Source organism: Mchenga conophoros, linkage group LG23 (genome assembly GCF_057382185.1).
Source record: "Mchenga conophoros isolate Kocher_MC1m ecotype Shallow Benthic linkage group LG23, M_conophoros_male_GT1.1, whole genome shotgun sequence".
Lineage (NCBI taxonomy): Eukaryota > Metazoa > Chordata > Actinopteri > Cichliformes > Cichlidae > Mchenga > Mchenga conophoros.
Genome location: NC_140547.1, coordinates 8,173,601 through 8,199,680, shown reverse-complemented (window position 1 = coordinate 8,199,680; position 26,080 = coordinate 8,173,601). Strand labels below are relative to the sequence as shown.

Below are 26,080 nucleotides of genomic sequence, written 5' to 3'. Positions count from 1 at the left end.
ATATATACCCATTTCAATTATTTATTTTTACCAGTGACACCAATATAACATCTCCACATTCACAAATATACATTTCTGACATTCAAAAACAAAACAGAAACAAATCAGCGACCAATATAGCCACCTTTCTTTGCAAGGACACTCAAAAGCCTGCCATCCATGGATTCTGTCAGTGTTTTGATCTGTTCACCATCAACATTGCGTGCAGCAGCAACCACAGCCTCCCAGACACTGTTCAGAGAGGTGTACCGTTTTCCCTCCTTGTAAATCTCACATTTGATGATGGACCACAGGTTGTCAATGGGGTTCAGATCAGGTGAACAAGGAGGCCATGTCATTAGTTTTCTTCTTTTATACCCTTTCTTGCCAGCCACGCTGTGGAGTACTTGGACGCGTGTGATGGAGCATTGTCCTGCATGAAAATCATGTTTTTCTTGAAGGATGCAGACTTCTTCCTGTACCACTGCTTGAAGAAGGTGTCTTCCAGAAACTGGCAGTAGGACTGGGAGTTGAGCTTGACTCCATCCTCAACCCGAAAAGGCCCCACAAGCTCATCTTTGATGATACCAGCCCAAACCAGTACTCCACCTCCACCTTGCTGGCGTCTGAGTTGGACTGGAGCTCTCTGCCCTTTACCAATCCAGCCACGGGCCCATCCATCTGGCCCATCAAGACTCACTCTCATTTCATCAGTCCATAAAACCTTAGAAAAATCAGTCTTGAGATATTTCTTGGCCCAGTCTTGACGTTTCAGCTTGTGTGCCTTGTTCAGTGGTGGTCGTCTTTCAGCCTTTCTTACCTTGGTCATGTCTCTGAGTATTGCACACCTTGTGCTTTTGGGCACTCCAGTGATGTTGCAGCTCTGAAATATGGCCAAACTGGTGGCAAGTGGCATCTTGGCAGCTGCACGCTTGACTTTTCTCAGTTCATGGGCAGTTATTTTGCGCCTTGGTTTTTCCACACGCTTCTTGCGACCCTGTTGACTATTTTGAATGAAACGCTTGATTGTTCGATGATCACGCTTCAGAAGCTTTGCAATTTTGAGACTGCTGCATCCCTCTGCAAGATATCTCACTATTTTTGACTTTTCTGAGCCTGTCAAGTCCTTCTTTTGACCCATTTTGCCAAAGGAAAGGACGTTGCCTAATAATTATGCACACCTGATATAGGGTGTTGATGTCATTAGACCACACCCCTTCTCATTACAGAGATGCACATCACCTAATATGCTTAATTGGTAGTAGGCTTTCGAGCCTATACAGCTTGGAGTAAGACAACATGCATGAAGAGGATGATGTGGACAAAATGCTCATTTGCCTAATAATTCTGCACTCCCTGTATTATTTTGAATCAATCTGAAATCGTTTTGCTGCTGGAAATAACACGGTGACAAATACGTATGAATACACAGGTATAAAAAGTCCACCCAAAAATGATCTATGTACATGTGCAGTAAAAAAGGAAATCCTCAGGTCTGGCAGCCAAAGACAGGATAGGAAATGGAAACTATTGAGAATGCGTTTCAGCATGTTTCACAAGGTCTGTCTGAATTCTTTCACCCAAACAAAAATAGCAACCGCCTAGGCGGTTTCTCCAAAAATGTTCAAAGTTTAAAATTCTAATCAGTTTTGGCAATTGCAGCAGTTCTTCCTGTGACTCGAACATGATTATCGAGGCAAAAAATTTAGAAACTGTGATTGCATGAGAAGCACAAGCTGCTCGGATGTAAATGAGTCCTTGATATTTATAATTGCTGTCACCAGCATTTAAACATTCTTGAATCCTGCAGTATTTTTCTCCCTCTGTAAAAATGTGCTCTGTTGTGTTAAAGCTCCTCTTGTCTTGTATGTCCATAACTTGTAGGCCAAACAGTATTTGATCTGGCCAGTGATACAGCAATGAAGCAGATTCTTGAGGGCAACATTCATCGAGTGAGTATCCAGCTGATAGTTGCTGTCCTAATTAACTATTTGTTCTCTTCTGTTTTTTTATGTTTTATTTTTTTAAACTGATTCATCTTTGCTCTTTGTCTGCCTGGCAGGATATGACCCGACATGTCAAGAAGTATGAAGGACCTCTCTGGAAGGTAAAATATGGGAACTGGCTTTTTTGGTAGCTCTGAAAATCCAATCAGCGAACGAAAACGCACAATTAAAGAAAAGGAGTAAGGCATATATATCTCTTCCTTGCTAAAATACTCCTCACAGCATGTAGTTCAGTGGTTCTTAAACTTTGTTGGCACGTTTCTCTTAACACATTCACTGCCAGCCATTTTCAAATCAGGTAACTCCCCACTGCCAGGGTTTTTGAGCATTTCTACTCATTTTTGAAGAGCCACAGAAAACTGTGTGTTATGATCATATAAACGCTGAACCTACCAAAATGAAGAACAGACCCTCTTCTTTCATCCAAAAAAAAAAGCTTGTTTCTACCATTTTCCATTCTTTAGTAATCAGCTGTAGAAGAGAGGTGGGTTCCACCAAAAATGCCTGTTTTGACCAAAAAAAGGGAGAAAATGAGCTTTTTGTGAAAAAATACATTTCAAGCAGAAAAGTGCCTTTGACACTAATATTTCTTGCTTTGTGACACCTCTAACATATAAAATAGTTTTTCACTTCTATAAAACAGAAATAACACTGCGAAAGGTTATGTTTTATCAAAACAATTTATTTACAAATATATGAAAAAATAAAATTCACTGACAAGCTGCCCGAGGTTGTATTCTGGCCCCTCCCATTGAAAAACGTAATTGACGTCTATAGACGTCAATGGCAGTCAATGTAAGTTTTTCAATTGACGTCTATAGACGTCAATGGCAGTGAATGAGTTAAGAAAAAAAACTTTCTCACCTCCTACCAAACAAATTTTTGTCAGTTAACAATAACAAAGCATCCAAGTTGAAAACTGGAGAAATAAAGGTCAACAAGATAGCATCAGCAAACTGTTGTTTGTTAATCTTCCCCAAATAAATTACATTAGTTCAACTTCATTTCAGTCTGTATTTTACCTCCAGTTGACCATCTCCCTGTCTGCACTGGCTCTAAGCCCCACCAGGGGGGCCTGCCCCACAGTTTGAGAGCCAAAACTCACTCCTGATTGCTTTTACAGTACCGATCATACTCAGTGTTTATATGCTTTTATTATAAAAATAACTTTGACATGTAGTCCAGAAATCTGTTTTTTTTTTTGTCATTAAATTGAAATGAGCATTTAAAAATCCAGAACTCCAGAGGTGCGGTGTGTAACTACACCGTCAGCTCGCTGCTTCATCAAATGTCGTGACCGTGAACGCAGACAAAGATCACAGTAGCAGATACAGCAGGCTTTACAGAGATTGCGATTGTCAGCTGACAACTAAAGAATAATCTAAGTGTTAATCATTTTTTAGTTATGTCATAGTGGTAGGGAAGGAAATCAAGAACAGGCTGAATTTTGCAGAATTTTCCTGCATTCTTATCACTCCCTTTTATCATTGCTGGAATGTTTCCTGGCAGTTGTGCATTGTGAAACATTGACGTCAGGCTCATGGCAGTGTAATTTTGTGCACCTGACAATTATGCAAGTCCGGCAGACACAGAGATGATAACACAGAAAATGTGTAGAGCGTTTTCCACACTGAAAAACCGATAAAGAATCAATAAGAGAATTGCTAAAGAGTCTTACGCCTCTGGGGTGGCAGTGATGCCTGCTTTTGAGTTAAGCAAAACAGACACAAGCATCAAATCATCAGTGATCAGTGTGAGCCAAACATTATTGTACTGGAGAAAAACACAGTTTGCATTCCACACCTCTGACTGGCTTCTGTTTCTGAGAAACAAAGTCAAAACATAAATTCTGTGAAACTGAAACTGAAATATTTAAAACTCAACCTTACAGATTTTTTAAATTATCTGGAAGAATCCTGTGTTTAAGTTTATTAAACTTACATTGAACTTATTTATTGCTCATTTTGCTTTTAAGTTATATTCAATATACAATACCCAGACTAAATAAATAAATAAAAACTGCCTATGCAAACAGCTAAGAAACTTCCACTGCACAATTACTGTTGTGATTAATATGTTTCACCTGGTAAAATGTTATTTAACCCAATCTGATTCAGAGAATAGCATCTCATTTCTTAAACAACCATATCCTGCGTTCATGTGAACAAAGGTTACATTATTGCATCACACAAAGAAAACGTTTTAAAACTACAAAGAACTGCGTATCACATTATTAAAACCCAGAAGAAGAAATGCAGTCAAAACAAAATATTGAATGATCATGGATTAGTTTGAGTGCCTTACAGTGAAATCAATCATTTTCACGCATCGATTGATCGACACGGAATCCTGAGCTTAATATGGAACCTTTGAGATGTGCTGGTGAAGACATTAGGCACCGGTCCGACACTTCCATCACCAATCCAAGATCCCCAGATTGTTATGTTGCATCGCTGCAACGCTAAAAGAGCTCCAACAAAATGCTGTTTTGTGGCTTTACAGGTGCAAATGTGTGATTGTAGGATGCCCACACACACACTGCTGTTCAGACTTGTTGTTAACATTGGGACGGCAAAGAAATCTGTTTCACTTAGTGGATGAACTGAGGAGCCAAGATAAGATAAATAAGGATGATTTAAATGTGAATCGTGTGATTTAGTGGTTTGCAGCAATGAAAATATCAAGCTGGAGATGAATATAACAGGTCCACTTTGCTGAAATCTATTGTAATAAATAGTCTCTTTCAGCCACTAGTGAAATCAGAAAAGGCTAAAAAATATTTAATTGAAAAATTAGACTGCTGATTCTTCACTTGTGTGGCTTCCTGCAGAGCTCCAGATTTTTTGGATGGCGCTCTTACTGGGTCGTCCTTCAAGATGGTGTTATATCCTGGTACTCAAAACAGTAGGTGCATCCCTCATTTTGTCTGTGCTCCTTGAATCAGACGTGTGAAAAGGTCTTAGCTAGAGATAAATGGAAGTGCTGCACAGTTTTGATTAGAAAGGTGCTATAGATCAGCGGTCCCCAACCCCCGGGCCACGGACCGGCACATGAGTCGTTTGGTACCGGGCTGCGAGAGTTTAGGCTCGGGTGTGAAATTCATCGTTTTTAGGGGTTTTAATGGTTTTTAACATTTTTTTTTTTTGTCTGTTTTATCATTAACTCGGTTTCCCTCGGTCTTTTCCCGTGTGTTATGAATAAATCTTCTTTTTTGTTGTATTTATCCGCGACAAGGCCAGTCCGTGAAAATATTGTCAGATCATAAACCGGTTGGTGGTGCAAAAAAGATTGTGGACCGCTGCTATAGATGAGAGACAAATGAGTAAAGAAGAGGAGAATTATTTCCCGTATACCTTTCCTTCTATCATCTATCAACTGTTGAGATTCCAAGTGAAATGGAAAAGGCCTCAATCTGTTTTTCTTTCTTCTATGAAGGTCAGAAGCAGCTGCCGGTGAAAGAAGGCAAGGCTGTAAGTCCCTCACAAACGCTCACTGTTTGGTAAGCCAACATTCAACATTGCGTTCCCTTTTTTTTGACCCCTGTGCTGAATTTGTCTTCGTGTAGCTTCTGCTTTTCCACAAATGAAAGCTTCTGATGTTTCTCATTTCCAGATAAGAGCCAAAGATAACTGCTTTTTCACTCTCAAGTGCTTTGATGACAGTGTGCACCACTTTAAAGTATCACCTAAAAATGACCCAGAGGGAACAAGAAAAGTAAGTTTGGTTTCTCCTCGGGTTGTCATTTCAAACACTTTTTAAAAATTCCTGTTATCTCCTGACCTTCGTTTTCTGCAAAGTTTTTGCAATAGCTCTGAAATGGGGAAAAAGCTAAGTTGCAATCTTAACTAATAACCTAACTTACTACCTTTCCTTACACTGTAAATGTTCCACATGTGTGGAATCCATTGGTAGATGAATAAAGTTCTTCTCTTTACTGGGTTACCCCAGTGTTCTTTAAGTGCATTTAAACAAACAGAAATTTATTAACAGTTCTCTAATCATATGTTTTGAAATCTTGAAGTAAAATGTAATTTTTAGCTTTTCTCAGGCTTTATGCAAAAGTGTAAAATCTCAAATGCACCCCAAGCTCATTAATTAACTCTTTGTTTGTTTAGTCATTATAACAACCCAGGTGTGAGAATTTGCATCATTACATTGAGTTATTCACAGGATTATTACTTGACTTTTGTAGTTGTTATGCGAGCTGTTCAGATGCTAAGACGTTGTCGCTCTAGATGAGAAATCGTTGTCTACTTTGTCTCTTGCATTGCTATGAATTATGTATCAGCGTAAGTAGCTGATAAAGAATGTAATTAAAAGTCCCGGCCATTATGTAAAATATACTACTAAAATTTGAAATGCAAGCTGTGTTCTAAAAGAAAATTTTGGCAATTTGGGAAAACAGTCGTTAGCTGGAAATAAGTACAAGTTTGTTTGTTTTTAATATATATAACAAATCACAGTAAAATTTGTCAGCTAGTAAATTTTAGAGGCAGATTATATATTTTATGACCTTTACAGAGAGAGCCTGGCTAGCTTATTTTCATCTTCTCTCCTGATGCTCCTCTAAAAAGAAATAATAATAATAATAAACATGTTTCCTATAGTATTTCAAAAACACATAAAGGTCAAGATCAGTCAAATAACTAAGTAAGCTTTTTGGTTTTTCTGTCCTTTGTTTGTCTTTCTTTAAGGCATGGGTTGATACATTGGAGGAGCACGCAGCTTACAGCACATACTACTGCTCCCAAGAGCAAGGGAGCGAAGAGGAGGAATACGAAGAAGTGATGTCACTTGGAGAGCTAACAAGTTCACTACAGGTGGCTGCAAACAGAAAGCGAGCCTAATTAGCATGTTGGCTTAACAACCCATAGTGTTTTCTGTGAACTAGTCCACCCACCCCGTGCTACTTTTTGTTGATCTGCAGTCTTCTCCCATCTCTCTAAATCACCAGGTTGCAGATGTCAGCCAGAAAAATCTGGAGAAGGAGGTCACAGCACTCCTGTCCATGCTGAAGAATGAAGAGCTGTCAGAAAGTAAAGCCTTTTATTTCACTTTTCTTTGTTATGTAATATACAGTACGTAGACGAGGAGAAACACACTTACACAGGAGGTGAAATGAAAACCTTTTGATTTAAAATTACAAGAGTCTTCAAACAGATTTAAATGCACAGTAATGTCTGAAAGACTGTTAATTAAGACGCAGCCATCTGGCACTGTCATTAGAGGTTTCTGCAGTGTGCTTGCTCTTTATACATGTTCTAAGAGCGTTTAAAAAAACAAACAAACTGTAATAGCTCAAAGTTGTGACTTTTCCATTGCATTCATTACTTTATGTGTTTTATCCCCTCAGAATTTCCATCAACAATACTGCAAAAGATGCAAGAAATATGTGAATTATCCAGCGAAACCACTTCCAATCTCAACATTTGTCTCAGCCTCTTCTCCAGACAGGAAGGGGTGAGTGTGACCTTCCAAAGACAAATTTAAACTTTTATTTGAGAGCCTAGTGACTGTGACTATGTTTTTCAGCTGATTATCAGCATTTTAGTCACCATTAACTGAAGACGGTTATTATCTAAGTTTACTTGGATCATAGAAAGGAGATAAATGAGATTACAGTGACATTTTAAATAACTTGATATCTGTAAGTGTTATATTGAGACTGTTGGGGCTCAGTAAGATGATGTATATCTTTGGGATGTAAAAAGAAATTATCCTACACAAAAAGATGCTGGAAAAATTCACTCTAACAAAAGCAGCTCAGCGGACTGAGTGGAAGTGATTATATGCTTACACATGGGGTTTTTTTCTTTGTTTTTGATTCAATGGATTTGATTAAAATGGAAGGATTCGGGGGCTAGAATACACCCCCTCATGAAAACAGGTAGATTATACCGCTTATAGCAACCTCAATTTTGCAACAATCTAGAAGAGAATGCAATAATCATTGAAAACCTGCAATTGATTCAAAATACCGTAAAGACAATGAAAGCATAACACATGTTGAATAGGAGAAGGGTTTTTTTTGTTTTTTTTGTTTTTTTTGTTTTGTTTTTATGAAATATGCTAATTTATGAACTTCTAGCAACACATTTCAAAGTGATTTGGGAGGGGCGGCATATGAAACACTGGAAAAGTTGTATTAAAAGCAACAACAACAAAGAAGAAAACACCTGAAAGAACTTCTCACAGCTAATTAGGTTAAATGGCAAAAGGTCAGTGCATGACTGGTATAAAAGAAAAGCTTTACAGCAAGGATGAGTCTTTCAGCAATAAATGTGGGGAGGGATTCGCCATTCTGCAAAAGTCCAAGCAACACGTTGACCTATAAAGCTCATTTATGTATGCATATTTTTTATTACTCTTGAACCACATTAAAGTAGCTTTGCATGACTGACCGTTCAAAAGCTGTTTTAAACAGCTGTTCTATCTTCATAAACACATTTTTGTTATGCCAGCTTTCTTCTCATTAGCTGTTCCTCACAAACAAAAGATTTGAACAGCAGTTGGGTGGATGTCCTCTGCTCCAAATTAGGGGTTATGCTGTTGAATTGGCAATATTGGCGATATACACTTTCTTTAAATTATGTAGAGCAAAGAAAAAAAGGAACAGAGTGTTTGAAACAAATTTTGCCTTCCTGATGATGTAAAACTTGTTTTTTTATATTAGTATCGACCCTACAAAGATTGGGGGATTTCAGCCTCTGTGCTTCATAATATTTTTAAAGATTCAGAGAAAAATTGAAAATCTCTGTACGCCGGGGACAAGGCTGAAAGCAGATTCGAAACGGCTGTGATCGTCAGGCTCTCAGGCAGCACATTTGAATTTTGTTGCTGTTGGGCTCAGAACAATTACAAAAACACTGTCAGGTGGGGACGGTTTGTTTACACATCAATAAATTAATGAATATTTGATCCTCTTCAAACGAGATCAGAAAAAAACAACAAGAAAAAAACTTTTTCCATTAAAGCAGTGGTTCCAAACTTTTTTGCTGGGCCCCCCTTTGTTTTACAAGAAAACTGTTACACCCCCCCCCCCCCCCCCCCCCACACACACACACACACACACACACACACACATTTTGTTTTCAAACTCCATTGCAGTTTATTTCAAACCTCAAACATTTAGTAAACAATTAAGCAAATACAAGTAAACTGCAATAAATTACAGGCAGCAATAAAATACACTACTAACTCTTTTACGCTGCGTCCACACCTACACGGGTATTTTTGAAAACGCAGCTGTTTCTATGCGTTTGGACCTTTCGTCCACACGTAAACGGCGTTTCGAATCACCGAAAACGGAGAATGATGCTAGCAGTGTCCAAGGGTTCGTTCTTTGTTTTTGCTTTTTGTTTTGTTTTTCATACCGCGGGCCCCACACTTTGGGAACCTCTGCTTTAGACATTATGGGTGTTTGTTTTTTTTTTGTGTTTGTTACTTGGTATTTAGATTTTTTTTTATGAGTTTCTATTTTTGTCTTTCTAGGCACTAACCTTTCAAAGTTATTGCAGAGCCAAAATATATTACTTTAAAATATGTATTATATATGTACGTAAGTAAAATTTTATTTGTATAGCACCTTTCAAGATAAAACATAAAAACAGAAATCAACCAAAAGCAAGTTTTAAAAGATGAGTTTTTAGCTGTTTTTTTTTTTTTAAGTGAAACCACTGAGTCCACAGATCTCAGGCTCAAAGGAAGGGAGTTCCAGAGTCTGGGGGCCACAGTTACAAACGCTCTATTGCCTTTTGTTTTCAGTCTCATATGTTGGACGACCAGCAAGCCCTGGTCACATGACCTCAGGGACCTGCTGGGGATGTAAGAATGTAAAATATCTCTGATATAGGTTGGTGCTTGTCCATGCAGAGCCCTGAATGTCAAAGTCAAAATCTTGAAGTGGATTCTGAATTTATTTATAAATTGTTTGACCTAAGTAACATGTGGTTCTGATTGGGTATTATGGGGTGTGGTTATGTCGCCAATCACAGGTGATTTAAGATAGAGACCGCCTTGTGTTTCATTATCTGAAGAGTGAGTGTGCTCGAAATGTCACCCTCTACTAAGATGTAATAAGATAATTTGAAGTACTGAAGCGTGTGAGCTGATGATCACTTTTATTGTGCTCTACCTGAACACAATTACAAGGAAAACCTAGTAGCTTTTTAAGATAATTTATAGAACAAATAAATATATATCCATGTGTAGAGTATATATATAGCACTCTTAGCCTCAGATGCTAGTCTTGCAGATGTGGTGGGGTTTTTTTTTTTTTTTTGCACTATATCCATTTAAATACATTCTTTATATATTTGAAAGTAATTGAATTCCATTTTGTTACATTTATGCAACTTCTCATCTTTCTCAGATTAAAATAAGTTTGTAAAACATGTAACACAATTCATAATCTGCTCTTTAGTGCACGAGGCTTCGCCAGCTGATGTGGATTTTTTTTTTTTTTTTTTGAGTTGTGAAAAGTTATGAATGAATTGCAGACTTGCATAGAGTAATTCAGTTGAAACTAAACTGAAGGCATCAGGTTGTAAAATTGGATTAGGAGCGCAAAGACGAGCAGGGTGTTCAGCCAAGTTATTACACTGGCGTAAAGCCCGGTTGTATTCAGGGTCAAACATAAGCCAAAGCAGTAGACTGATAATTTCTCAGTAAGGGGATATACTGCCACAGAATATTTTGGTTCAGTGAAACTGATATTGTCAATCAAATGTAAAATTGTGTGTGGTTAAAAAAACAGGACTAGAATGTCTCATTTTCTATGCACGATTAAACTAGAAGAAATGGTTTTAAACATATTTGGTCTTAAACCAAATATTTAACGGGCTGATAATGGCATTGTGAGAAGGACAAAAGTCAAAGGAGTCACCAAAGTAAGTAGAAGTCATGAATGGATTGCAATGACACTGCTATAATATTCTGGGTAAAAGAAATGGATTGCCAGCCTCATATTGCCATCCCTATATCCATGCTGTGTGCATGCCTCAAACTTTTATTACATAAATCAGCAGCCAGTTAATACAATATAAACAGTGCGGCACAGTCATTTGCAGTACATATCTTTAATGCAAATACTAATAATTCTCAGTGTTTATTTAACAGTCGAACTCTGTAATCTGTGTGGGTATGTGTGCAAGTTCTTCAGTGGAAGCAAGAGGGTTTTGGCTGTGATTTTAGAACTGGCAGCGAAACAATGAATGATGTAAACACAGATATATGTGGATACAGCAGAGACGAGGCCGATGTGTTTATAGATAATTCCGATTTAATCTGGTTTTTGATGCAGAAGAAAAACCACTATTCATTGATGATGCATATAATTTACAACATGTCAACGACTGCATTTCTGATTACTATCGTAATGTGAAAGTGCCATCTTTTTTCTTTTTTTTGTGCAGTAAAGCACTGAATCTGTAAAAGTGAGAGTGTTAAGTTGCATCCTGTCGCGGTTTTAATTTGCAGCACTTTCTGAATCAGATTTGTGTTTGAATGTTCCACCAGAATAAGAATTTGTCCCTCTTTTGATTGTGAAAAATGATGTCTCGTAGTGCTGCTGCTTTTGATGCACTGCTGTGATAAATGTACACTTGAGATGCTGGCTATGTAAATCAAGGCATGTTTACCTTCACATCAATGCATAGATTCAACCCTTTTATGCATGACATTCCCACTGCTGCTCATTTTCTGCAGCACATGAAAAGACCAGACAAAACCAAACCCTGAATATAATCATTAGATGATGGAGAAAAAAACCCTCTCTTCAGTCACAATGTGTATGTCCTTTTTTCCCCCCTTTTTTATATAGACTCCGTCTCTTCACAAATGCTCAGTAACACAACTTCAATCATTTCTGTGGGGATCTTTAAGAAGAAGACAGCAGCTGATGAAGCTGGGGCTGCCAGGAACAGTTTGAATGTTCTGAGTTTAACAGCCAGTCCAGTGCATTCAGTCTTTACATGTGGGCCGGGCCTCGATCGCTCAGCTGCACAGCCTTTTGAACTGCAATCTGCAGAGGCAGAGCACATGATAAAAGACTCACAGAATCTCAGAACTCACCATGAATAGGCCTAGTCTCAATAGGGATAATTCAAACTATACAGTATAGCTCCGTCTGTAAATGATGGTTCGCCGGCTAAATGAAGAAGTTGGGCCTATGCTTACTCCCCCTGCAAAGGAAATATACTGACTCACTTCCAGGCCCTGCAGCCCTGCTTTGTATTTAAACACCACCTGTGGAGGGGTCAGCAGGAGGAATTTCCTCTCTAAGTTCATAATTGTGCAGAGATGTCAAGTGATCTGCACTCTGTCATCATACAGCACTTCCACCCCACTTCATTTAGCTTTCTCTTGTCTTGTGGATGATCATTTATAATCATTTCTCCCTCTTCTGTTACTTTGACAATCCAAAGTAAACCCCTGCCTCGTCAGTGGACTTTAATTTTGCATTTGCACAATGTCAGCCTTTCCGTGGAAATAGTGAAGTAAAAGTGAGCACACCTTCATATTATCAGCACTAATGTTTTGTGTAAAAGGAAGGTTTAGCTAATGGTTTATATCGGAGTCCATTATCCGTCATTTGATTCCCTCTCTTCTACGGGACTCGTGTTCTCCGGCAGGCTATTTGAGACGGCAGCATCAAGGCTGCTGGCCTCCATTACAGATAAACATGGCTCAACCCTCTCAGCTCCATCTGTCTCTCTCGCCATGGGTCTGATAATGAGAGGACAGAACAGAGGGGGGATCAGTCAGTCAACATGGTGTTTACTTGCAGACCTGCTGCCATCAAAGCCTGTCTCATAGTCATGCACATTTGTCCTCTGTTTTTAATGAGACTTTGAATAAAATTTTGGTAGCCTGGAGAACGCTTGGCCATCTTTTGCTCGTGGTTATCGAGTGCAGAGGATAGAATTCATGATGGTTTCTGTTTCTGAGAGTGATTAGCGTGTTTCCTTTTGTCTGTGTGTGTTTGTGTGTGGTGAGCTCAGGTGCGCAGTCTGAAATTGGAGCAGGAGGTGGAGAAGAATAAGATCCTCTCTGAGGCACTGCAGACTCTCGCCACAGAGCACCACGAACTTGAGCAATCCGTCGTCAAGGGATCTTCACCACGGAGTGCCCTCAGCGAGGATGAGTTCCACGACGCCGTTTCTGGTGAGTTGACAGGTTATTAAACACGCAGGAGACTTTGTGGCAAGCTCCTACTCACGCTCAATGCTCTTTCATCCACCTATAGGACACTGGAGTACTTTTTCCTGTCAGTGAATGCTTTCGGTATGTTTGCCGCTCCTCGAGCCCCAAGTGGTTCTGTTGAAAATGAATATGCTGTGAAAAAGTCCTGCATGTTCTACAAACATAAAAAATATATACCAGTAATGCTTGCTAAGATTTAAAAAAAAAAAAAAAAAAAAAAATCTACAAAAGAGAAAATTTCGGACTTGGTGGTGTTTTCGCTTGTTTTGAATTTATTCAAACTTTTTTAAAATTTCATTTGTTTGATTTTCCTGATGAGTTATCTAACCAGCTTTCATAGATAAAAGGGAGTCATGGCTGAAGAAAATGAAATAATAACAGAGCTGCATGGGACATTTGCACTGATTGTTGTGGAGCATGACTGAATGTTTTTTGTGAATAATGGTTTAGGGTTGTTTTTTTTTTGTCTTTTTTTGTAGCACAATCAAAGTGTTAGCATAAAATTAGTTTAAAAAAAAAGAAAGCATCCAAACAAGAAAAAAATGAATAATTGTATGTTTTGTATACTAATAACACAAAAGTGACAGAATTACACTTTGTTTTTTGGTTACTCCCTTAACAGTGGTTGTTGAGTAATCAGTGTATAATTTGTTCTTTTCAACTGAGAATAAAAAAATCAGAAAATGATAAATGCGGCACAGAGAAAAATCAAATAATGCAGTGTTTTTCCTTTTCGTCTTTTTATTTTGAATGCAAAACTGGGAAACAAATATCCGAGTCACAGATCTGATTTGATTTTATATACTTCATCAGGAAGTAACTAACTTCTTTGTATCGCACACTTTACCGGGCAGCTACGAGTAAACAAGTCGCTGCCTAAATAAATATCTAATCAGTCAATCACATGGCAGCAATTCAATGCATTTAGGTGTGTAGACATGGTTGAGATGACCTGCTGAAGTTCTAACTGAGCATGAGAACGGGGAAGAAAGATGATTTAAGTGACTTTGAATGTGTTGATCTGAGTATTTCAGAAATGGCTGTTATACTGGAATTTTACTACACAACCATATCTAGGATTTAGAAAGAGTGGTCAGAAAAAGAGAAAATGTGGTAGCGAAAATGCCTTGTTGGTACTAGGGGCGACAGTAACTCAAAGAATGAATTGTTACAACCAAGATACGCAGAAGAATGTCTCTAAATGCAAAATACTGTGAACCTTGTAGAAGATGGGTTATGGCAGTTTGGGCTTGGCACACTTTTGGCTCCTTAGCACCATTTGAACATCGCTTAAATACTATAGCTTATGCCGAGCATTGTTACTGACCATGTCCACCCTTTCTGCTTCTAGCAGGCTGATGCAACATGTCAGAAACCATTCACATGATCTCTTGAACATGACAATGACGTTAATGAGCCCAAATGGCCTTCATAGCCACTAGATCTCAATCCAATAGAGCACTTTTGGGATGTGATGGATAGGGAGATGCATATCATAGATATGCAGCTGACAAATCTGCAGCCCCCATGTGATGAAGTTATGTCAGCTGTCAGTGCTTTAGATCATTCACAGCAAATTTAAGCTGCTAATGATGCGTTTTGCAATTCTAATTTTCCAAACTGCATCTAAATTATAAGAGAGCGCTTGTTAGACTTTTATTTATCTGTTCTTTCGTAAGTTGATAGCTTTCCTTTTCGTAGGTTGTGAAAGTCACTTTTTTTAGCATTCTTATATATTTCACTTGATGCTCACGTTTTCATTACTTCAATTACTGAGTCAAGTGTAACACAAGGAAGCGAATGACTTCTCAATCACACAAAGCTGTTTTGTGAAATCAGATTTGGTCCTTGATCAGCTTTTTAAATTTCTATTTGATGCATTCAACCAAAAGTCATTCATATTTTTTGTGCTGTGTATCTGTTGCAAAAATGAATACTTCCAACTCGTAGTACATCTTTTTTTTTTTCAAAATTTTGGACGCTGAGCTTATAAATTTAGTTTTGGAAAACAATATAAATTTTACAACAATATATCCGTATCAATTAAATTTGTCTTTGGTGTTTTGTAATCAAACTCACGGCAACACTGTTCTCAAATGTACAGGCACATTCATAATGCCCATAAATGGGTTTTTTTTGAATGGTGGGTGTTTTACATCGATCGGTCAGCTTACAGTAATGGGAAGGAAACTATACTGTCCTTTTAACATTTGATAAACAAAAAGTATTTCTTAATTTTGAGATAATACACAATTTTCTGTGCCTTCTAATTGACAAACTATCTAATAGCAATACTTTTTTCTAGATACTCAGAGGATATTCAGTTGAACAGTAATCCTGCAGTGACTCCTCTACATGTGTTTGTCTCCACCAGACTCAGAATCTGAGCTTTCCCTGAGCGGCTTTGAGACGGTAGCCAGCCAATCCTGTGAGGAAGACGACGACGAGGACGAAGGCTCTGTCATGTTAAGCAGCACTTGCAGCAGCCCCGCCAGCACGCTGGAGCAGGATCACCATGGTGACAAGGCTGAGACTCAACCCAATGGGATAACAAAGCATAGGTCAGCTCTGCAATACGCCATCACAGTTTCTTAAATGGACTGTTGACCTCTGGTTCTTTTAATCTCACATCCAAAGATGAACAAGCCCATCAAAGTCACTGCCCTTTCATACAACATAGCAGCCTAATATTGTTGAATTTTTAATTCTTTAATTCAAATTTGTTATTAGTGTCAGATATGTGTAACAGCATATTAGGTTAAAAAAAAAAAGAAAAAAAATTTAGGGTGGCCTAGGCAATGGGTCATATTCTCAGAAAATTGATTCTGAGGTTCTGATTGTACAATAGATTACAAATGCACTTAATGCCTAATTTGACCATTTAGTAGAAGAACTGACTGCAAATTTATAGAGTTATCAGAGACTCCATTAGCTAACACATGAAAGTATTTTATTAAGCTGTCCTTCCACTTTCTTAAACACTTGTCCAGTTCAGGGAATATTTAGTCAACTGTGTAATTTAAAGACTAAAGAGCTGATGCTAATCTAATAAAAACATACCCGAGGGAAACCACTAACATATGTTCAGTCTGTCAGGAATTGGAGAATTTTTTATTTTATTTTAAAGCAACACTTATTTTTAAGTTAAGAGAACCTAATTCTTCTTGAGATTGTGAAGGTTTATGAAAATTGATTTAACAGCTGGTTTAAAAAAATCTGTGTTTTGACCAAGAAATTCAAGTGCCAACCTGTAATTGAACAGAAAGTAAGGATAAAGTAGTAGGACTGGTATTTTTCTTACTTGAAGATCCTCATACTATGAATTCTGAGTCTCTTTAACATAATCTTAAAGAGATTATTTCTTCCCAGTAAGCTTTAAGCTAGGAAGTTGAAATTGCACATCATGAGCATTCTGGAATGTCCGCTCTACTGTCAAACGGATGTTCCACTCCAGAATAAAACCTTTTCCAGTGCCCGTTCTTATGAAGTGGAACTTTGTGGAATGCCTGCATGGTTCTGTTCTAAGACCAACAATCTCTTGCAGATATATTATGCATATATTATTATATTATTATTATCAGATGCCTACTGTATAAAGTGTCATTTCTATGCTGATGATGCAAACATTTATGTATCATCACAGAAGGCTGAAGAGTTTTTCAGTGATCTGTTTTTAGTTTGCAAAATATTAAATATAATTTAAAGTAAAATATTTACTTGTATCTTATTGAAAATCAGTCAGTACTGATGAGAAGGGACTAAATAAGACAATAGATAAGTGAATACATAAAGTAATTTATGTATGTATAATAATTTTGTATAGCATGGTGTTGTCTAGGATTCCAAATTAGAATCCCAGTCAGACTTTGGGAAATATTTTTCATTTTGTATGTTTGAGTGGAGGTAACCAAAATAAGACTAAATATAACCATTAATAAAAAAAAATAAACCATTATGCATTTCAAAAGATAAATAATTTATTCAGCTCTGAGAATTTGATACATTTCTTGTTCATAAAATCTTTTTTTAAATCTGTGAAGGGCCTTACCCACATAAAATAAAACTTTAAAAATGGGCCACTACAATTAAAATCAGTTTTATTTTATTTACTAGTACCAGTTCAGAACCATGTTCACCTCAAAACAGTTTACATTATAATGTAAAGACCCTCCAATATTAGAAACAAACCCTAACACTCACATGACCCACAATAAGCATGTACTTGGCGAAAGTAGGAAGGAAAATCTCCCTTTAAACAGGAAAAAATCTCCAGCAGAAAGAGGGAGGGGCAGCCACCTGGGACCAGTTAGAGGTAAGGGAAGAGAAACAACACTATGGGAGAGAGGGCCAGAATTTAATGATTACTAATGATTAAATGGAGTACAGGTGTATAAACACTCAGAGTGAAAAGAAAGCAGTAAAGAAGAAACAATACATCACATGAAGACTCTGCAGTCTAAGCCTACTGTAGCATAACTAAGAGAGGGTTCAGGGTCATCTGATCCAGCCGTATCTATGTGCTTTATTAACAAAGAAAGCTTTAAGCCTAATCTTTAAACTAGAGAGCGTGTCTGTCTCTCACATGTAGACAAGCTAGTGTAAATAAGCAAAATCTAAACTATTGCTGCCATCACATATAACGACATTCACTGACTTTAAAGTTCTATATTTGTACAACACTATGGTTTAAACTAAAGCAAATATTTCATCACTTAAATCAGTTTTTAATGCATGCAATGTCTTGGGGGGGTTGTTTGTTTGTTTGTTTATTTGTTTTTGTTTTCAGTCTTTATGTCCAGTCTTTATCATTTTTGTTATAATTACTGTTTGCGTGGATGTTTGTCTGTCTCAGTTTATAGATGGTCTTTATGTTTATATTAGAGTGCTGTATCTTTAAAAGCCTAAGGTATAACAGTCAGTTGCACTTTCATTTAAATGTAACAGTGTTTACATGTATCACTCCTGTCAAATGAATTAAATTTCTTTTATTTAAACATTGTAAATTTATTTTAAAAATTTAAATTCAAATATTTTCAAGAACACGGTGAATGTATTTTAGTCACTGCTTCACATTACAAGGATGGATCAACCTCATCGTACCACCGATGTCACCACTTGGTTGGATTAAAAGCTTATTTAGTTGATGTAACTGAAAAGCAACGAAAATTTGGCCGGGATGATATTTTTTGTTCATTAGGAACTACAAAGCAAGTAGTAAAGAAGCAAAGATGTTCTTGGTAACATTATTGATATGGTTGCACTTCCTCCCATTTGAGTTTATGTGACATTGTTAATGGCGTAAGGGGTGTGATCACGTTAATCCAACGTTGCTAAGCAAAACAATGTGGTTTTCTGATAAAAAGCAAAAATAAATCAATTTAAAAAGTGTCTTCACAAAAGTATAAAAGTTTTTCTCTGAGAAATTTGAGGGGTTTTTTCTTAAATGTATCACTCTCATTTAATCTTTACTACTACCACTATAATCTATAATCTTTTTTCCATAAGCCTATTTTCATCAAATCTATATTGTTGTTAGACCTATGCAGTGTTAGATATTTAATAACCCACTCGAACAGTCCTTTTTTTTTTTTTTTTCAGTGATCTTTTTAACTTCTTGAGGTGTTTCCACTTCACCGTGTGAATAATTTAGAGTCATGGGCAGCCTGGTAAAGGCACAAGAAGGAGTTGTAGTATAGAAAGGACTCCGCTCTCTGTTGGAGCCGTTAAATATTGATAAGGTCACAGTGTAATGCAATAATCAGTTTGCAGTATGATCCCTTGTTGGCTGATCCCTCGGGCAGCTGGGGAGTGCGGTTCACATTATTTGGGTGATTTTTTAAATGTCATCATTACGCTAATGCCTCAGTTTTTACATTTTATTTTTGTACTTTAAACTAATCTCCAGCCTGCACACCTTATTAGACAGTTTGAGACAGACAGGACATAAGTGCTGCTGGTGGATGATTCCTGCTAACCACCTTTGCTGCTGGTATTGTCTGTCTGGGCTTTGTTCCAGTGTGTCACATAATACATTAGGCTATTGTTGACTATATTCACTTGATGTGATGCTTGCAGCAGGTATTGTATGTCTGGCACATTTACTCCAGTGGAATATTTTTAGTGCATTAGAACAAAATGAAAGCATCACATACACTTTTTAGAAGTACTGTAATTTTGTCATTTTAGGACAAGCTTACCGGCGCCAATGTTTTCGAGAAATGACTTCAGCATTTGGAGTATTCTGAGGAACTGCATTGGAATGGTGAGAATGGTTTTCTAGAGTTTTTTTTATTGCCCATCCATTATGATGACGAGGATCATTCCACCCACTGCTTTGGTATTTATGGTCTTGTCATGCAAAATAGCCTTGTGCAGGTGCAGACAACACTTAGTTACACTTGTGGTGACTCTTTTTCCGATAGTTTGCCAGTAAGTTGATTTATGTCCTGATACTAGCAAAAACAAATACATTTTTTTAGCCTAAGCTGCATTAGTGCACACTAAACTTAAATTGACTGTATTATAAATCTGCAGCTCTGAACCAACCCTTAGGTTTAGTTTCCAAGCACCGCAGAAAGCAGCTGTGGAAAAAAACACAATGTACACTATTTTCTCAGCACTAAAGAGAAGAAGAAGAAAGCTAGACAACTGGTGGTGACAATAGTTGAGCGTTTAGCTACTTAAATTCCAAATAGAGGCCAGAAGAGCTAATGGAGAATGACTCTATATTTATCAAGTAGCCAAAAACATAATTCCAAACCCTTTTTTATAAAAAAAAAATATGACATCTGTGTAACTAACCTACTCCTAGCAGAACTTGGGAGATCAAGCAAAAAAAATCACATATTCTGAAAGTCTCAGGTTAAGTGTCAGGGTATTCATGAATCATGATGACTTTCATCTCACAAGGTCACTCTTCTATTTGAAGAATTTTCTGAAGCTTTTTCTTTTATTACCAGCAAATACAGCAATAAATACTCACCTTAATGCGGTAGATACTTTGGTCCAGAGCAACGTAAATGCTTGTATGTACCAAACGACCAAACACTGATCCTTTTTAACACTCAGCAGCTCGGAGCACTGCCATGTCAAAAGACCTTATTTCCTCTTTGTAATGAAACCTTGTCCTTCAATTCTCCTTGATGTCCCTTTCAGGAGCTCTCCAAGATTACAATGCCAGTGATTTTCAACGAGCCGCTTAGCTTCCTGCAGCGTCTCACAGAGTACATGGAGCACACGTACCTCATTCACCAGGCCAACGCATCTTCAGATTCTATTGAGAGAATGAAGGTAGTTCATAGGTTTTCTACTTAAACTGCCCACAGGCACAGCTTAACAATTTTTTGCTTCTAGTTTAGTTTCTCTGATTTGGTGTGTGTTTTTTATCTACTGTGGCAGTGTGTGGCTGCGTTTGCAGTGTCCGCTGTGGCCTCCCAGTGGGAGCGAACAGGTAAACCATTCAACCCTCTACTGGGAGAAACCTATGAACTAGTCAGGTAAGTGAGCTGGTCCAGATCATGTCCAAACCTGACTGTATGAAAAATTCTGAGCAATATCTTTGCAATTAAACATTTTGAAGTACCCAGTCTTTAGTGTAGGATATTAATTATGATGATAATTAACAAAATACACTCACTGGATACTATATTAGGTGCATATTGCGAATAGCAGATCAGATCCCACTTTAACTTCAGATTATTTATGTTCAAAAAGACAGCTTGCGATAATTTGAGCTTTGTGATAGGGTCGTTACCCATTTTCTGCTTCCAGGAGAGTATACTGTGGTCATAAAGAGCTAGAATTAGTAAGCAACAATACTCAGGTAGGCTGTGGAGTTTAAACATTGTTCAAAGTGTGCCAAAAAAATATCTGCCACACCATTACACCAGCACTAGCAGCCTGAATTGTTGATACAATGCAGGATGAATCCATTCTTTTGTGTTGTTTACACGAAATTCTGACCCTACTATCCAAATGTCACAGCAGAGATGGAAACTCATCAGACCAAACAATATTTTTCCATTCATGTATTGTCCAATTTTGGCTGTGGGAATTTTAAACTTAGTTGGCAGGAGTGGTACCTGGTGTGGTCTTTTGCTGTTGTAACCCATTTGCTTCAATGTTCGACATGTTGTGCATTCAGAGAGCTAACGCTAACTGGATGTTTTCTCTGTTTTGGGCCAAAAAAATCCCAGTAGATGAGCAGTTTCTGCGACACAGTCAGACAGTCCCATCTGGCACCCACGATCATGCCATGTTGAAGTTCAGTAGGTCACGTGCGCCTAAATGCACACAGTTGCTTCAGTGTGATTGACTGATTACATATTTGTGCTAACAAGTGGTTGAGCAGGTGTGCCTAATAAAGTGGCCACTGAGTGTATTTTATCTAGCAACAAGTTCTTAAATTCTGCTGTGCAGCTTACCAAACATACACAGCTGTCTTCAAATGCCTCCATTCATCATAGCTGTGTCCCTGGTTATTTCAGGGAGGATCTGGGCTTCAGGCTCATCTCAGAGCAGGTGAGCCATCACCCTCCGGTCAGCGCCTTCCATGCTGAGGGCTTGAAGCAGGACTTTGTTTTTCATGGCTCTATTTATCCCAAACTCAAGTTCTGGGGCAAGAGTGTGGAAGCTGAGCCGAAAGGCACAATCACACTGGAGCTGCCCAAGTAAGAGCTGCTAGCTGTTTTTAAAAAGGAAATATTACCTGTATCAATATTTATCCTTTTACCAATTCGCCTATCGCCTTTTCTATTACCATTTTGAAAGTGCACATTGTGCCAAACTGTTTTGGTTTTTTTCCCTCCAGGCACAATGAAGCCTACACATGGACAAATCCCACATGTTGTGTTCACAATATCATTGTTGGTCAGCTGTGGATTGAACAGTATGGAAATGTGGAGGTGGTCAACCACAGGTAAGAGGATCAGCATGTAAAATGCTTGTACATAAAGTACTTGTTGAGAATTATTGAAGCATTAAAATGTCTTAATTAAAATAAGGCAAAGAAATAAAGGGAAATGTGATTCACAGTGTTATACTGTCTGCATTTGCATTTTAAACATGTTTTAATGTGCGATAATCAAATAGGAAGCAGCCTTTGGTCTTTATTACATTATTTCATGAAAAACAAAATGAAACCATTGTTATCACTGGTACATGCAGTAAAGTTAAATTGAAACAATGCTTAGCCAACCAAACAAAAGAACTGTGTTTTATGTTGTATTGTTAAGAGCAGTCTGACGTTTGTGTTACAAGATTTAAAATGCTGTCATTAACTTTCATGGGAATTTATAACAGAGGTTTTTCTTTCTTAGATAAAGGCAAGTAAAGAAAATAAAGTGGCCTCAAGCCATGATGTTTCACATCAAACACTTCTTTCATTAGCCAGCTAAGCTACGCTACTTAATAACGTGTTCCTTTTATTCATGCTTCCATTATAACACAATGCATGCAGCCATGAAAAGGAACACGTAGCACTGACCTAATATCTAAGTATCATGTGTTTCAAATTACGGCTAAAGAAAAAGTGTGATACAACTGATAAAATATTTTGGGGAAGCGTTGCTCTTGAAGAAAACAGACAGAGCAAATGAGGAAGTCTTGTGTGACTCATCCTGTTTCTCTTTTCACTTAGAACTGGTGAAAGGTGCTACTTGAACTTCAAACCATGTGGCCTTTTTGGAAAAGAGCTACACAAAGTTGAAGGATATATTCTGGATAAAAGGTAGAGCAAGATGTTCAGAGATGTAAATAATGAGCCGTCTTTGCAGAGAAGACTGATTTCAGTCTTGAATGTTGAATAAAATAGTGATGTGAGAGTGGGAGAAAATGCCTTCTCTTTAACCTTTAAGTCTGAATCTACATCACACATTGAAACATACCATAGGACACTGTGAAACATTAGTTTTCTTCCATATTACATGGAATGACAGTGAGTGTCAGATAGCTTATTTATCTGCCTATACTATCAATTTTTCCCTCATCCACCCCTCCCCATATGTTTGGGTGGATATGTCTGAATAAGCAGCGTTTTTTTAAAGGTGCTTCATTTGTAAATTAGGATCTACAAAATGTAGTATCAACCTATTTTAAAATTGAATCATTGTGCAAATAATCACTTAACAATTCATATGGTTAATAACTCATTGCAGTGTTAATTGCCTTTTTGACAAAATAAAAGTCAAAATACTCGAGTGTGGGAGAGGCGGTTAAAATCAGCAAACGGTAAAAACAAAAACGGGGGCAGTTCGATTAAAGATGGAGGATAAGCAAATCCAGTGAGTCATCGTAAACATAACTAGTGTGCATGATCACAAGAGCCAGACCAGATTTATATGCTGATAAATAATGTGCAGCAATAACAGATGCTAACAAGCAAGAAGATGGGAAGAGCTTGTGTTTTTTCTTGTTGTTTTTTATCTCAACGTGATGTCCAGGCCAAAAACTAGATTTTTGGTTTCATTCAAAACATTACATTTCCAGAAGTCTCCCACTCGCAAAAGTGTTGTGTGGGTTTTTTCTCTCTGTTTTTTGAGCTTTTGTTATGTTGACACTAAAAACAGAATGGGGGAAAAAAATCATTACAACTGAAATCATTACTAGTGTTTGTGCCTCGGGACATTCGTGTGTGTTTGTGTGGTTATGGTCAGTGTTGGTCAAGTTACTTGAAAAAAGTAATCAGTAACTAATTACTGATTACTCCCCCAAAAAAGTAATCCCGTTACTTTACTGATTACTTATTTTCAAAAGTAATTAATTACTTAGTTACTTAGTTACTTAGTTACTTTTTAAAAACACGATTTACAACCTGAAGAGGTGATAAAGTGATAGATCTTTCAGCCCAATTCTACTTTTTCTACATAATCCATCATACAAAATGTAATCAAATGGAAAAGTCTCTTTTTTTAACTTGTTTTATCAGTTTTAATCTTTTAACTTTATGCATCAAGCAAAACATTTAATTATATGCAACATTCTCTGACTTGAATAAATTAGTTTAACATTTAAACCTATTTTCTACACATTCCAGCACATAAAATAAAATATTTTTTGTGTTTTCACTCACTCTTTCAAACAGATGCAAGTAAAACACAGCAGAAAATAAATAAAGTCAAAGACTCAGCGGTCCTTTTGCTCTATTTTCACCTGTAAAGCAGGAGCAGGGTAGGCGGAGGGTTACCCTGGTGCAGGTGTGCTGCGGTCAGTTGAAGAATCCGCGCGAGTGTCTCTGTGAGTTTCCCATCACGTCGTAGCTACTCGGTGCTTGCTCGGAAATTTAGGGGTTTTTTTCGCTGTAAAAAGAAGTTTTCTTCCCACGCACGATGGACGCTAATGTTTTTGTCACTTTTTATGGAATCAAACTCAAAGTAAGGTCAGTACTTCCACACTTTAAACGCTGCACGCTCATACTCTCTCCCGCACTCGATATATTATCCATTGTTGATCTGCACACAGCTGCTGTCACCAACGTCGCACTTGCTTACGTCACTGTCATGAGACATTCTCGCAAAAAAATCACGGTTTTAGTAACGCAGTAACGCAGCGTTCCTACGGGAAAGTAACGGTAATCTAATTACCGTTTTTGCAATAGTAATCCCTTACTTTACTCGTTACTTGAAAAAAGTAATCAGATTACAGTAACGCGTTACAAGTAACGCGTTACAAGTAACGCGTTACTGCCCATCTCTGGTTATGGTTAAGGTTAGAGTACGTATTCACGAAATTACAACAACTCCTCTGAAGTCTGTGTGTGTTTGACAGCAAAAAGAAGCTGTGTGCTCTCTATGGGAAGTGGACAGAGTGCCTCTATGTTGTTGACCCATCTGCCTTTGAAGCACACAAGAAAAACAACAAAAAAGGGGCAGAGGACAAGAAGGGCAGCAATGCGGTATGAATTACTGAACACTGTGGAATCCCTTCACTTTACTGTTGTGATGTTTGCATGAGTAATATCATCCAGTGGTAAAAATGGCAAGCGACCGAGATCATTAGTGTTCATATTTAACACGTTCTGTAATGATGCATGTTGGCTGGAGCTCATCTGTCTGTTCAGCATTATTTGTGTTTGTCGTGCTGTTCAGGGTTGCGCTGAGGATCAGGAGGAGGTTCCTTCACCACCTGCAGACACTGTGGAGGTGGTTCCTGGCAGCCAGCTGCTGTGGAAAATAGCACCCAGACCAGCTAACTCTGTCCAGGTCCTGCTGATTAATGCACCATTAGATCTTTATTGGGTACTCTTAGAAGAAATCCAATGTTTTAACGTACAAACGCAATCTTTAATTGCAGATGTACAACTTCACATGCTTTGCGATGCAGCTGAATGAGTTGCATAAGGAGATGGAGGGAGTCATCCCTCAGACTGACTGCAGGCTCAGACCGGACATACGAGCCATGGAGAACGGTGACATCGGTAATGATTGGTGGTACTTAACCTAAACTGAAACTGGGGGTAAATTTTCATTTGCTTCCTCAAAAAATGTCAAATATTTTGATAGATCTCGCCAGCGAGGAGAAGAAGCGACTCGAGGAAAAACAGCGAGCTGCTCGGAAAAACCGCTCCAAAGCGGATGAAGAGTGGAAGGCGAGGTGAGACTGTTCTTCTTTCTTTATACTTTGACGCAGTAAACATGAAACCACGCAGGACTGACTAATTCCAGGCAATATTAAACCATCAGCCTTTGTTAGTGCAGATAAAATACCATTGCCTTTCTATTACCTCATATGAAGTTTTCATGGCGTATGAATGAATTAACAGTTCTTATCTATATGGTGTCATACTTTGTGTGCTGAAAAAGCTCAAGTTGTATCTCCATTTTATCTTCACTTGTCTTTTTTTTCTGCTGCATCCTCGCTTTGACGTTAAGAAGCCCTGCCCTTGGCCCGAGGTTAGA

At 37.9% G+C, this 26,080-nt stretch overlaps 1 protein-coding gene across 2 annotated transcripts in view; it reads left to right on the top strand.

The window, feature by feature from the left end:
* Window positions 1-26,080, top strand: part of osbpl1a (oxysterol binding protein-like 1A) — a 33,247-nt gene that overhangs the window by 6,273 nt on the left and 894 nt on the right. Inside the window, exons 8-28 of one of the 2 annotated variants that reach the window (XM_085266327.1) lie at window positions 1,864-1,931; window positions 2,042-2,086; window positions 4,816-4,889; window positions 5,421-5,484; window positions 5,598-5,699; window positions 6,680-6,805; window positions 6,940-7,021; window positions 7,339-7,445; window positions 12,986-13,148; window positions 15,562-15,748; window positions 19,374-19,449; window positions 20,343-20,477; window positions 20,586-20,683; window positions 21,674-21,856; window positions 21,997-22,104; window positions 22,825-22,914; window positions 24,951-25,077; window positions 25,271-25,384; window positions 25,476-25,599; window positions 25,685-25,775; window positions 26,054-26,074. In XM_085266327.1, the coding sequence (XP_085122453.1) occupies window positions 1,864-1,931; window positions 2,042-2,086; window positions 4,816-4,889; window positions 5,421-5,484; window positions 5,598-5,699; window positions 6,680-6,805; window positions 6,940-7,021; window positions 7,339-7,445; window positions 12,986-13,148; window positions 15,562-15,748; window positions 19,374-19,449; window positions 20,343-20,477; window positions 20,586-20,683; window positions 21,674-21,856; window positions 21,997-22,104; window positions 22,825-22,914; window positions 24,951-25,077; window positions 25,271-25,384; window positions 25,476-25,599; window positions 25,685-25,775; window positions 26,054-26,074 (2,185 nt within the window). The remainder of the gene's footprint in view (window positions 1-1,863; window positions 1,932-2,041; window positions 2,087-4,815; window positions 4,890-5,420; window positions 5,485-5,597; window positions 5,700-6,679; window positions 6,806-6,939; window positions 7,022-7,338; window positions 7,446-12,985; window positions 13,149-15,561; window positions 15,749-19,373; window positions 19,450-20,342; window positions 20,478-20,585; window positions 20,684-21,673; window positions 21,857-21,996; window positions 22,105-22,824; window positions 22,915-24,950; window positions 25,078-25,270; window positions 25,385-25,475; window positions 25,600-25,684; window positions 25,776-26,053; window positions 26,075-26,080) is intronic. The other variant, XM_085266328.1, reaches the window with a different exon arrangement.